The sequence below is a fragment of the Manis pentadactyla genome, chromosome 7, assembly GCF_030020395.1.
Source record: "Manis pentadactyla isolate mManPen7 chromosome 7, mManPen7.hap1, whole genome shotgun sequence".
NCBI lineage: Eukaryota > Metazoa > Chordata > Mammalia > Pholidota > Manidae > Manis > Manis pentadactyla.
In genome coordinates, this window is record NC_080025.1 from 142,569,044 (window position 1) to 142,582,938 (window position 13,895).

Consider the following 13,895-nt stretch of genomic DNA (forward strand, 5'->3'; position numbering starts at 1 on the left):
AAAATTTTTTTTAATTAAAAAAAAAAAGGTGGTCGTTCGTTTTTCTTTATTCTCCGGTGCCAGCCTCAGGCCTCTGCTCACCGGTCTTTCTGCCCTGTTTCCCTAATATTGGGGTCCCTGTCCCTTTAAGACTTCCAAAAAGCGCTCGCCAAAACAAAGCAGCAAAAAAGCAAAAAAAAAAAAAAAAATGGTCGCGCGCTTTTCTTATGTCCTCTGTCGCCCAGCCTCCAGTGCCTGCTCACTGTTCTTGCTGCCCTGTTTTCCCAGTATCGAGGGCCCTGCACTCTGGCCCGGATGGCTGGGGCTGGGTGTTCGGCAGCCCTGGGCTCCGTCTCCCTCCCGCTCTGCCTGCTCTTCTCCCGCCGGGAACTGGGGGGAGGGGCGCTCGGCTCCCGCGGGGCCGGGGCTTGTGTCTTACCCCCTTCGCGAGGCGCTGGGTTCTCTCAGGTGTGGATGTGGTCTGGATATTGTCCTGTGTCCTCTGGTCTTTATTCTAGGAAGGGTTGTCTTTGTTATATTTTCATAGATATATGTTGTTTTGGGAGGAGATTTCCGCTGCTCTACTCACGCCGCCATCTTCCGCCCCCTATTTGCATTTATTTTATGCTGCATTTATTCCCAGACCTTAAGTTTTTTTTTTCTTGACTTTCTTCTGGGATATCTTTTCCTTCTGTGCAACCTCCTCTTCTGGTTTAGGAACAGTCTATTCTTTTTCAGTAAGGCCCATCAACCTCAGTGTGTTGGGAGAGCCACATCTGGGTTAATCCAACCATGAGCTTCTAAGTTCTGTGCCAAATCTTGGGGGCATTTTTCACTTGGAAGTGCTCAGTGACCAGAGAGAATCTATGTCTATACCGTTAAGTTCCTCATTACTCTCTATTTTTAAGCACATGTGGTAAAAATTCACTCTTTTTGGGCCACCGACCCTGTGTCCATTCTCACTGTCCACCCCTACCCAGCTGCACTATTGGCAGGCTGGAATGGCACAATGTGCTTCTACACAGGGACATCCTGCAGATACTTGGGGCTTTTCAGATGCCGGGGCAATTTCACGAGTGTTCTTAAGTACACACGAAGATTTGAAACTCCTGATTTGCATGATTTTGTGAGGTTTTCTGGGTTGAGTAAATAGCAAACCAATTTCAAAGACCATCTCAGGACCCTTAGGAGAGAAGAGCTTGTTTTAATTTTTAATAGTGAATTTTAACTATTTTTCATTAACTCTAATATGGACTTTTTTTTAAGAAAATACTGTAACATTTTAAGTCGGGCTTTTTTTATCTTCTTACATTTTTCAAAAGTAAAATAACAAGCAGCTGTAGATTTCTTTTTTAACACTATTTCCTGCATTCCTGTTAAAACTCTGATTTGAATTATCTTGCTTTTATTTAACTGTCCTCAGTACTGACTTCTGCAACCGCATCCACTAGATGTGTTTAGTCTTAATTTATAGAAACAGGTAAATATCAAGACTGTTTTAAGAGGCAAAAGTGGCATCTGGGTTTTTGGAGTATTTAAGGTGAAATTGAGGAGGGGACACAGTTCTATTGTTACTTTAAAATTTGTGGGTTTCACGCCGGAGTAGGGATGTAGTTATGTTCCTTCCAGTCTTAATTTATATTCCTATCTGTTCATGTTTAGGCATCATTAGGGGACTAATAATTAGGAGAACGAGGAAGTTTGACTGCTTAGAGGTGTGGTGGAGAAGCGGCCCGTGGTCCAGACCCAGCGCTGCCACCCGAGGCCCAAGCCCGGCCCTCCCCAGGGCTCGCTGGGGGCTCCTGGGACTCCGCGCCTTAGGAAACTCTGCTGCAGCCTCCTGCTCTCCCTGAAGATGACCCAGGAGGCCCCACGGCTGATGATTTTCTCCCACGTAGCAAGCCGCCGGGTTGACAGTGGGCGCCAAGTTCACAGGTGTGGCCAAGGCCGATTTTGGGGGCCCTGCTCATCCCACTCACCTCCAGACCTCAGAAATTCACTGGCCATTGCAGCCCCAGCAGCAAAATCTCCCCACTCCCCAACACCCAGTCTTGTAGGGGATTCACCCTGTGTGCGGACCGGCCTCTCGGTGCCCGGAGCCCCATGCTCAGGCCTGGCCCAGGCCAGGTGCAACCACCTAAGGGGCGGCAGCCGCTACCTCCTGGCCTGCTGTCCCTCACTCTTCTTGGACATCGCGTCCCCTTCCAGCTTTCTTCACTCCTTCACAGCCAAAGTTCCTGACAATAGTCTGCGTTTCTGTCTTTCCCAAGCTGGTCCAGTGTGATTTCTACCCTCAAAACCACAGTGAGATTTTCCTTGCCGATGTCACCAGTGACTAAAATAAAACTAAGGGCAGAATAATTAATAGCATTTATTACACTGTGTGGCCTCATTTAATCCTGACCCCTATGATACTAACTCATTTATCCAAGACCCTAGAGAAGTAAATGGCACGATGGGGCCCCTGAGGCCTCTAGGACTCGGGTCCTCTCATAGTGGCTGTAACTTTGCAGTACAAACTCTGTGGCTTCCCACCATCCAGTCGGTTTCTGAATATTCCTTAGGACTCAATTTTGGCCCATCTCTTTCTGCAATTTCTCTGGTTAACTCTGGTTCCAGACTCAAGTAGTGCCTGTCAGAGATGATGCTGCCACAGCTCAGTGTCCAAAAGCAGTTTGCAGGCACCTCAAAGCCACCACGCCCCACCAGCCTGTGCCTCCTCCATGTGTTCTGTGCTAAGTAGATGGTTCCATAGCCATACCTCAACCCCATAGAAGTATTTATCATACACAAGTCAGCAGAAGAAAAATCCTTAGAAGTCTGGGCTGCTTGTTGCAGTATTATGTAAAAGATAACACCTAGAAGCTCTTTAGTAGGGTACTGACTAGTTTTATGAACAGTAGGCTATTAATTAGCTCACAAAAACAGTGAGGTGTATTTCATTAACTGAAGTTAGGTATAACCTCATTATTAAGTGAAAAAAGTTGCAGAACAGTGTGTAGTTGATCTCTGGAGAGTTAGGAATCCTCAGGGATCAGCATAGGTTTATTTTATTTTATTCTATTTTATTTTTTAAGCTATGTTGTTTCTTGAAAAAAGGGTTTCTTGAAAAAACCAGTTCTGACATACATTCAGGAAAAAATACTCTGCAGCCAAGTCAGTTTGAGTGGGAGATGCTTTATATTGTTTTCCTGACAGGTTTGTAAGACTGTTCACTTGTTGAGGCCTCTGAAGTCTTGCAGCAAACAAAATATTTACTTTGACTGAAGCCAGCATTTCCTAAATTCTCTGGATGTTCCCTTCAGCTGATGTTCCAATTAGTGTTTAGTGAAAGACTGTTATTAAGTGCTAGTTTTAAAAAGCCCTTTCATTACTAATGAAACTGAGTTACTAATATCAGAGAAGATGTATTTTTCAGGATTCTTGGAGGTTTAGTTCACATTTCTACTCAGTGAAGGAATCTTACGGACCATTAATCTTGAGAAATAGAATGTTTGATTAGTTCACAGTTTGAATTGTTAGAAAGCTTGTTTAATATTGATTCTATTGGCTTTTGTATCCCTTTGGAACAACACAGTCTTTTCTCAGGGACAAGTCCTTAACTATTCAACCTCCTGTCTCCATTACACCTGTTTGGTTTGATTCTTGCATTCCATCATATCATGTTATTTTCCTGGGGACAGATGAAAATGAGGTATTGTAGTGTGTGTCTGCAGGTGGTGATATTTGTTCCAGTTTCATGAGGCAGCGGCTGGTGTGTGGATGTATAACTGGCTTTGCCACGGGCTCCCGGCCTTGACTGGTTATATTCTGTGCCTTGGTGTCCTGTGCAAATCTGCAGAGTCTGTGTCTGAAAATGTCCGTGTTAACTTCTGGATAGTCACAACCACAATTAGTAAACCCTGTGATGCCCAGGGTCCACTATACCAGAGTATTTTTGAAAACTACCTACTTTTCTAAGTATATGTTTTGTTTAATCTTTTGTGTTTTTAATATCTACCAACTTTGTGGACCACTAAATTTTTTGGCTAACTGAAGTGTTTTATTGGGAAAATATTTTTACCCCTTACCTAAAAACCATTTGAAGTGCTCTTTTTATGAAATCTACACCTGGTTATGATATAGAAGGTATAATTATAAAAATTCAAGATTGACAGATAAGCCGATATTTTATGGGCACCTTTATTATATTTTATTACTCTATGCAGTTTTACAGTTTAATTCCTCAGACACCTTGAGTGCTGCACAGATTAAACTTGCACACAGGTGCACGTACATGCATGCATGTGCCCTGAAGTGGAGGCATCGGTCACCAGAGCAGCTTGTGCCTGTTGGGGCAGTCCGGTGGATACAGAGGTGCCCCATACAGATGCCTGTCAGGAAGGGACTCGTCTCCCACGTGGGAAGTCTGGGCAGCAGGCAGCCTCCTGCCATCAGCTCCCCCAGGATCCAGTCCGCTTGCAGTCACCAGCCAGGTGGCGGCACAAAGGCCTGGCTTGGTGGCCTGGAAACGCTGTGTGGTGCTTGGTGCCGAGCTCCCTGTCGGCTTTGTGGGGCCACGTCTCGGTTCGCCTCTGCATCCTCCCCTCATCACACAGGTTCATATCCAGGGAATATTTCCACCTAGACTCTGCCAGCATCTGCTCCAGTGAGGCCAGCCTGAGACCAGCAGGTGGCTGGGCTGTCAGCCTGTCATCCGATATGCTTGCTTTAAGGCATTTTCCTGATGTGCTTACTTACAACATTGCCTTTTAAATGTAATTTTAGATTTCTTTGCTGTAATACTAATAATAAATGTTTATGTATATAGGTGTGAGGCTCTTGAGGTGATATTTACAACATGAGATGAGGTTATCCTCTTTAAACTTCTCACTTAAATAGGTAAGCACGTGAATTTGTGAGAACCTCAGATCAACAGTGTGGATTTTGGGTCCTCGGTGGACACGACAGGAAAGGGGAATGGGTTTGAGAGAAGCAGTAAAGCACATAAAGTGGGAACAGAATGGCTGAGTGGCATGCTCTGCACAGACCCAAAACGTACAGTGAACTTGAGATTTTAACCCTAAAAGGTTGTATTTGATCTCAGCGTATCATTGAGTCTTGATAGAGTGAAACTCATAACTGGAATCAGAAGTAAAGGAGGAAGAGAAAACATGGAAAGAACACATTTGGGTGCTGATGCTGAACTGGGAGTAGAGATGTAGGAAAATTCACATTGGCCACTTTATTTGGTGTATTTTATCTTTGCCAGAGGGTAGGTGATAGATTGACGTTATCCTTTCTGCTTTTTTAGCATTTGCAGTGTTTTTGTTAGTTTAAAAAAGTGTTAATTAAGCTTTTTTAAAATTCAGCTTTCTTTAATTTCAAATATTTGAATTGTTAGCTTTTTCAAACTGTCAGCTGTTCAGCTGTTTTAAATGGAGCTGTTTGGGTTCCTAAGATAAATAGATAATTGGTGAATCTGGCTCCCCACCACATTGCTCTTTTAGTGGCCTGACCTTAAAAATGAAAGAACCTGAAGTTCAGACTAGAGTACTAGGGAATGCTGGCTTGAAAATCCAGATCTTTAGCTTGTGGACCTTCCACTTTCTGGCACTGTAATCTTGATCAGGTTTGATTGCTTCCTTAAACCAGTTTCTTCATCTGTAAAAAGAAGGGCCAGAAATGTCTTTAAGGTTAACCTCTAATGGTATTGTAATTGGCTCTTAGGAGGAAATGTGTCTGGTATACAAATGCATGGTACATAAATTTTCCAGTTTATGAGTATATTATATGCCAAAAGTTTATGGGTTAGCTTCTTAGGGAAAAAGGTGCTATATTCCACAGTAGTAATGTTAAGAAATTAGACTGTCTGTTTTGATTTACTATTAATAGTATTTAACCAGGACAATGGAACACTATTCAGCCATAAGAAAGAAACAAATCCTACCATTTGCAACAACAGCGATGGAGCTAGAGGGTATTATGCTCAGTGAAATAAGTCAGGCAGAGAAAGACAAGTACCAAATGATTTCCCTCATTTGTGGAGTATAACAACGAAGCAAAACTGAAGGAACAAAACAGCAGCAGACTCACAGACTCCAAGACGGGACTAGCGGTTACCAAAGGGGGGAGAAGGGGATTGTGGGGTATCATGATTGGTGCACATGGTGTGTATGGGGTCACGGGGAAGGCAGTTTAGCTCAGAGAAGACAAGTAGGGACTCTGTGGCATCTTACTACACTGATGGACAGGGACTGCAATGGGGTATGTGGGGGGGGAACTCGATAATAAGGGTGAATGTAATAACCACATTGTTTTTCTTGTGAAACCTTTGTAAAAGTGTATATCAATGATACCTTAATAAAAAAAAGTATATAACCAGGGCTTGGACAGTGCCTGGCACATGATAGTCACCTACTAAATATTTGTTATAGAAATTTAGTGGCCATTACTATTTATTTAACTCTCATAAGTCTGTTTAAATACTATGTTAAAATATGTATACATTTGCAATGACCAGAATAGAAAGCAGTTCTAAATGAAACAGCAAGAAATACATTTTACCTAAAATCTGGCATTGAAAGGAAAAAGTTCAGAAGAAATAAGATAGAATTTTGTGGAGATCCTCGAGAGGGATTTGGGTCAAGTTCAGATGCTTGATGATACTGGTATTCCTTTATTTCTAAATCCTTTAAAAACATACAGCCTTTCAGTTCCTCAGTCTGTTCCTTAAGTTATTCATGCAAAACATTGATTGAGCCAGGTCCCAGCTCTGAACTCAGTTCTCAGGGTTTTGTGGTGAGGCTGCTCATCTCTGGAGCGTGCCTGCACTCCCTCCTGGAGTGTGTACTTTGCTTTACTAAACTCCCTTGCTCACCTCTCGAGCATGCCTGTGTTCTGTACGTGTGTACTTTTGCCTTATTAAACTACTGTGCTTGGGGAAAAAAATATTTTTATGGTGAGCAAAAGAGACAGTCTCTGCGCCCATGGATCCTTGTCACCCAAGAAGTGAGAGAGTGACAGTAAAGGCACAGCAGTGGGATTCCCACCTTGAGGAATTCAGAAGGGAAAGTCCTGTGAAACAGGTTGAACCTCTCCTGGGACCTCCCTAGTAAGTCTTCCCCAACTGAAAGTATGGCCGAGACACAACTCAGTGAAGAAGGGAAGCTTTCCAAGTAGAAGCCTGCAGCAAGTGCAAAGTGCAGAGGAGACTGGCATGTCCCAGAGAGGAGGGAGCGGTCTGTGTGGCTGGACCCAAGGGCATGAAGGGGAGAGTTTTATAACAGATGTGATCATACCACAGTCAGGACTAAAGGGCTGCAGACTCTGCCTGGGCTCCCCATTGCTCTCAGGATGCCAGCCTAGTAAGATTTACAGTTTCAGACTCAACTGCTGTGTGAAGAATAGATGGAGGACTGATCCAAATGGATGGGAAGCTGAGGGGGTCTTGGCTAGACTAAACCAGTGGTCCAGGTCAGAGATGACGACGATGTTTGCTGAGAGCTACAGATAAGTCAGTGGTCTGAGATGATCTTGAAGGTTAAAGTCAGTAGCAGTTGAATGTGGAAGGTAAAGAATGAGGTGCTAGAGTTATTCCCAAGTTTTTGACTTGTGGACATATGGAGCTGGGGACAGGTCTGAAGTTCAGCTGTAGACCCATTGGATTTGAAACCTCTAGGGGAAGATATGAACTAGGCCCTCTGGAGTTCAGAGAAGAAATCGGGGCTGGCAAGATGCATTTGTGGTCATGGATATATGGAGGTTTGAAGAAAGAAAGTTTGCTGTGATGGTTGCTGTGTCCATTGTAGTTGAAGCTACTTTTATATGGTGCCCACTGGAATGATAAAGTGAGGAAAGGGTAACAGTGGGAAGAATAGAACATACTTCTCCATTGCTGGCACGAGGTCAAAGAGAAGGGAAAGAAAAAAGAGTGAAAGAACATCTACGTGGGTATGAGAGAACTTCCTGAGATAGCATTAACTGATCCATGAGTCTAGGGATTTAAGTGATAATTTCCTCCTTAGGGGAAAATTAAATAAGTGCCTGGGCAGGCAGTGTGGGTTTAAATAGGTGATGCTTTCAGATGGTACTCCCAGTGTAAAACACCCTGATGACTGTCAAGTGTTGTTCATATGATCCTTCCAAGGCTGAATTGTTAGTTTCTGTACAGCTTGAGGGAATTCACATGTTTGATACTTTTCTGCATTTGAACATATTTGAATGAATGACATAAAATACTTTCAGGATCAGGAATGATGGTGTGGTTTCATCAAATATTAAATCCCTTAGCTTAGAGTATAAAGGTTAGAGATGCTTTTGGTCCATTAGTTCAGACTTGATCCACAGGCATGACCAATGTTGTCCTTGAATGTGCCTTAGCCTTCAGAGAGCTGCGTGAAGCTTTTGACAGTGCAGGATGCTTGGAATTACTTGCTGAACTCGAATTTACTCTTACTGGTAGGCTTTGGCAATCCATTCTTACTGCTCGAGATTCCATTTACCTCCCAACAATGTTTATTTTATGGGGCCATTAAAATAATTCATTGTTTCTTAATTCACAATAGAAGTGCTTGTTTGAAAACCTCCATATATTGAGGTGATGTACATAGATGATCCTTAAAGTATGTCTATAAAACTGCATGTTGCAAAGTACTGATTTAATACAGTATTGAACACCTATAAGGTCTTATCTATGGACCCAAGATCCTGAAACATTATAAATGTATTTTGCAGTAGAAAATTTCATACACTTAGAAATAATGGCCATAGTTTTTGTTAAGCATTTACTTCACATAAAATGTTTTACACACATTATTTTATTTAAACTTCACAATAACTATTTGAGGAAAATTATTGGCCTCCATTTTGCAGATTAGAAAATTGAGGCTTAGAGAAGTGAGAAGTCCAGTAATTTCCTCCAAGATCAGATGCCTAGTAGGTGTGCAGCTGAGCTTCAAACCCAGGTCTCTGAATTCAGAGTACATTTAGAATTTTTATCTTATTGAAAACTCCTTTCTAAAAAGGGAATGACTATTTCCCTTCACCTTGCACCTTACCAACATTTGCATTTGTCAAATGCTAAGTGAAAAAATACTAAAGTTCACAGACAGTGAAATTGAATGTTTTTTCCTACTTATTAGCTATTTTGTGTTCCTCCTGGGAATTTCCTTTGTTTTTTTTACTGTAGTTGTGCTTGTGCAAAGTTTTGCCCAGCTTTTCCTTTGAGCAAGCACTAGTAGTCATGATTTTGAACTAAATGTCTAAGCATATTTCTGTACACAGATCATATAATATGAGTGTGTTGCCATGTAAGAGGAGGAATAATCTCTGGGTTGTAGTGGTACCTGCTAATACTTTCAGACTGAATATTTCTGTTGGTGTGTGGCAGGACCCTTATTATTCCCCAACCCAGGATGTTGGGAAATAATTAAGTCCCTTTATTTCTTCTTTAGGTTTGCCTGCAATGAGATTTCACTCGCTACATTTAAAGGACATCCTTTCTGCGCTGCTGTGAATAAATTTGGAATGATACTGTGTATTTTCGTCTAATGGCGTATTAGCTGTACCTTAACTAAGGATTACTGCACTGGACAACTTCAGAATATTACCACAATGTCATCAAACAGAAGTCAGAATCCCCATGGACTGAAGCAGATTGGCCTTGACCAGATCTGGGACGACTTGAGAGCTGGGATCCAGCAAGTGTACACCAGACAGAGTATGGCAAAATCCAGATACATGGAACTCTACACGTATCCTACTGCCTGAGCCGAGCTTAATTTGCTTAGAATTTTGATTATTTACTAGCATGATCTGTGAATTGTTAGAAATTTTGCATCATTTTCTCCTGCCATTTCTTCTTGTGATAGAATCACAGTTCTTTTCTAGCTTTAAAAATTAACTCACTTTCTAGTTTTTCGGGAAGAGGTGAAACTGGTTAGTCAGTAGTCTGAAGCAGTGTTGTTCAATACAGTAGCCACTAGCCACATGTGGCTATTTACATGTGATATCATTAAAGTAATTAAAACTTCAGTCGCTAAGTTACGGTAGCTGTATTTCAAGTGCTCAGTACTCAGGTGATGGACTGCTGCTATCATTACAGAAAGGTGTGGTGTTGGACAGCTCTGGGTAAAGCCGGGGAGCTTTCTAGATTGGGGCTGCCTTTAGGCTTTAGAGGCAGAGTGGGGGTAATTTACACAGAAATGGTGTAATTCCCAAAGCCATAGATATCTACACTGTAGCTTTTATGGGAAAAATTTACTGACCCTTGTGTAAGGGTTATCACATAGAGCAAAAAGGTTTACTTGTTATGGCCCTGTTTTGTAAACATGGTATTAAAAAAGTGTTTCATTTATTTATTATGGCCCTGATGTGTGCAAAGGTCTGTCCATCCTACAAAGGTTGTGAACGTGTAAAAAGATGTAGCTCCTGTTCTCTGTTTTATACACTTGTTTAGCTTTTAGAATTTCTGGATTCATTTAAATATAAGAAATTTAAATTTAAGCCAATTCATTTAGAGAACAGATTGCTACTGACTTGCTGGTTCTCGTAGTTTAAAGTTGCTAGTTCAATGGAGATTTAAGTTTGTATCTTTGTGTCAGTGATTGTCAATCTTGGTTATGTGTTATTCCAGGACGCCCTTAACTGTGCTAATATTTTAGAATCTTCAAAGAAATTAACATGATTAACACAGATATGAAGCTACATGTATTCCTTTGCCTTAAAATTTATTGTAGGTCTGTGTACCATACTGATATGTGTATATATGTTTGCACTGTAGAATACTTTCTAAAAAACAGTTTGAGGTCTAACTCACATACTCTAAAACTCACCCTTTTTTAAAGCGTGCAACGAAGTTTTTAATTTTTAGTAGTATATTCAGAGTTTCGCAACCACAGTCCCTCTCTAATTTCAGAACATTTTTATCCCTCCAAAAGAAACCATGTGCCCATGAACAGTCCCTCTCTATCCTCTTCCCCTCCAGTCCCTTGCACCCACTAATCTCCTTTCTGTCTCTATGAATTTGCCTATTCTGGATATTTTACATGAGTTGAATCACACAATGTGTGGCCTTTTGTGCCTGGCTTCTTAACATTTAGCATGAGATTTTCAGGCTTCATCCTTGTAGCATGTGTCAGTACATCCTTCCTTTTTGTGGGTGAATTGTATGAATGTACTGCATTTTGCTTATCTATTCATCAGTGGTGGACATCTGGGTTGTTTACACTCCTTGGCTATTATGAACAATGCTGTAATGAACGTCGTGTATGAGTTTCTCTGTGGACATGTGTATTCAGTTCTCTTGAGTATATACGTAGGAGTGGAATTGCTGGGTCTTAAGTGATATATAGAACACTTTTTAAAGGAGATAGAATCTTTGACAAACGAGAGGCCCTTATCCACTTAAGAGGATTGTGGCTTACTAGGTATGACAATTTTTTTTTTTTAATTCTCTTATGTAATAAAACTGAAGGTGTCGATTCCATCGGTGAGATGAGGCACTTAGATTTCTGGTATGCAGGAAAACCAGGGGAGCACCAGTGTGGAGGACAAGGAGGTTTAGTTGCTGATTTGTTTCTATAGAATTTCTTATGTGGAAGTTTTGGCTAAATCAGATTGGTCCTTTGTCCAACAGAGTGTTTTGCTCTTAGAACTCTGAGAATGTAGAGTCTGTCTACTTGCAGCAACTAGTGAGTTCTTTTACTCCACAAATAATAAAAATGTATAGTTGCTGATACCTGCAATTTAAATTTTTTTAGGAATGCTTGTCTTCAATTGAGTATATTCTTTTCCTTCCAGTTTTGTCTGAAAAGATAGCTTCATACATTCATTAAGAGTGGAGAATGTGAACTGAAATATCTTAAGTTTTTAGATATTTATGAAATAATAGCTATAGTTTGCATACTATGTGATGGGCATTGTGCTAAAAGTGATCTACATCTTCCTTGAAGCTTACATTACCCCTGAGGTTGGTGGTAGTAACCCTCCTTGGTGTCGAAACTGGTAACTCGCCCAATGATTATAGCAGCCACTGACGAGTGGTGATGCCTGAACTGACATTCTCAGTAGTCTGACACTAGAAACTGCATTTATCCACTATATTGCCTTCCAATTTTGTATTTGAATGAATCACATTTCTCAAAGTACTTTTTTATATTTTCTTTATGAAGTTCCCAAATGGAGTGTTTTGATAAACTCTTAATATGTTGACTTTCAGAATAAAACTGAAACAGTAGAATGTCTGCTTGTATTTATTAGTAACTCTAAAGTCTAGAATTATACTTCCCCTTCACCTGCACGGTGAATAAATGTTATTGTCATACCTAGAAAGAACTTTTGAGCCATCTGACACAATTTTTGGGAGCATATCTTCACTTGCATTTAAGTCATTCAAGATAACACACAGTGCTGCTTGATACTCTGCACCCCTGCACCCCGTCTCAGTGCTTCTGTCCCAGCCTCGATTTGCATGACACAGCATTTTTCTCAAAGCTGTCTCTCTCAGGTGTGTGTTCGGTCTCCCATGTAACCACTTACTGAATTGCCTTTTAAATTAATCTCCTACTGGGTGCAGTGACATCTAATGCTTGAGATTGTAAGACTTTGTTTCAGTTCAGGAGGTGCTTTGGATCCCAGGAAGAAGGGGCAGCCTGCATCTCACTGTCACACTTCAAAGTCAGGCAAGCTGGATCAGTAGTTGGCGAAGGAGAATGGGTTGGAGAGGGGAAGCTGGTTGAGAGAACAAGGAGGGGTCCTTTTCCTTCCTGACTCTAGCTCGTGGCTAACACTAATGGGATTTTTACCCTTTGTTGTCCTGGGGGAAACATATGTGACATGTTTTCTAGAAACAGTAAACTCAACTTCTGGATATGAAAACATTCTTAGAGTCTTTAGGAACATCTGGCACTTATGGTTGCTTTACTATGCAGCGTAAACATTTTTCTTTATTTTTCAACTCAAAATGGCAAAGGAAGGGTATTTTGAGAAAGGAAGGGTGGCAGGGAGTCCCAGAGTATCTGCGGTCAGAAGGCCTCTGGTTCAGTTGACTTCGTTTCCAGCCACTTCTCAAAGGCTTCATTTTTCTTGTAAATTTTTAGCCATAAGTCCTCCCCACTGCTTGTCTGTGCTCCTGTCTAGTGCTAATTTTCTGTGATGTCTCACATACATAGTTAAAATACAATTGTTTTTATAATGGCAGTAAAATGTAGTAGTAGTCGTCTGTGCATATGGGTGAATAATAGTAGGTTGTGTTTCTTTTGAACTTGAGATAGGTAACACAGTTACTTACTCAGCTTACTGGTGTTATTATGCTTCAGGTGAGCCCCTTAGCTCAGAGGAGTGGCTCCTGACTAGAGGGCGGACGTTTGTGCGGGGAATACCGAAGACTGTGAGGGTGCCTGCCGTAAACATTGGGCCGTCAGTTGAAGTTTCTGTTTTTGCTAGGCCCCAGATCTACCTAACCCTCACTTCCAGGGCAAAATTCTTTTTTTTTCTGTGTTCATTATACTCCTAAAATCATAATTTTATCTTCCCTTGGAATCAATTTAAACTTCCATGTCATGTCTTTCTCTTTTTTTTTCTGTCTACCTGCATAAGTTCTCATAAACTTTGAAGTTTTTTTTTCTCTGTGGTGCTGTGAGCTGAATTTGTTTATTCTGTTTTCTTAGCCTGTTTTTTTCAGTCTTCTTTATCCCCAGCCAGTACACTAAGGATCACGTTCATATTTCTTAGTCTTGGCTGCTTACCTGTCAGTAAGTTATGAGCATATTCAGACTTCATATTAATCTCTGTCCTGAAGTTCTGTGACACGATTCAGGATCACAGGGGTGATCGCCCTGAGTGAATCTGCTGCAGTCTTGGCAGCCTGCAGCATGTGCTTTGCAGGGATAACACGCCAGGACGTGCTGGTCCTGCTGCTGTTCAGCACCTGCTGG

The 13,895-nt window shown here is 41.4% G+C and overlaps 1 protein-coding gene and 1 pseudogene across 4 annotated transcripts in view; one reads left to right on the plus strand and one right to left on the minus strand.

Annotated features, from left to right (window-relative positions):
- CUL1 (cullin 1) overlaps positions 1-13,895 on the plus strand; it is a 120,991-nt gene that overhangs the window by 35,827 nt on the left and 71,269 nt on the right. For all 4 annotated transcript variants that reach the window (XM_057504864.1, XM_036915389.2, XM_036915390.2 and 1 more), the window contains one exon: positions 9,414-9,713. In XM_057504864.1, coding sequence (XP_057360847.1) covers positions 9,574-9,713 — 140 coding nt within the window. In that variant the 5' untranslated portion in view covers positions 9,414-9,573. The remainder of the gene's footprint in view (positions 1-9,413; positions 9,714-13,895) is intronic.
- On the minus strand, positions 626-2,172 carry LOC118927319 (60S ribosomal protein L17-like; annotated as a pseudogene).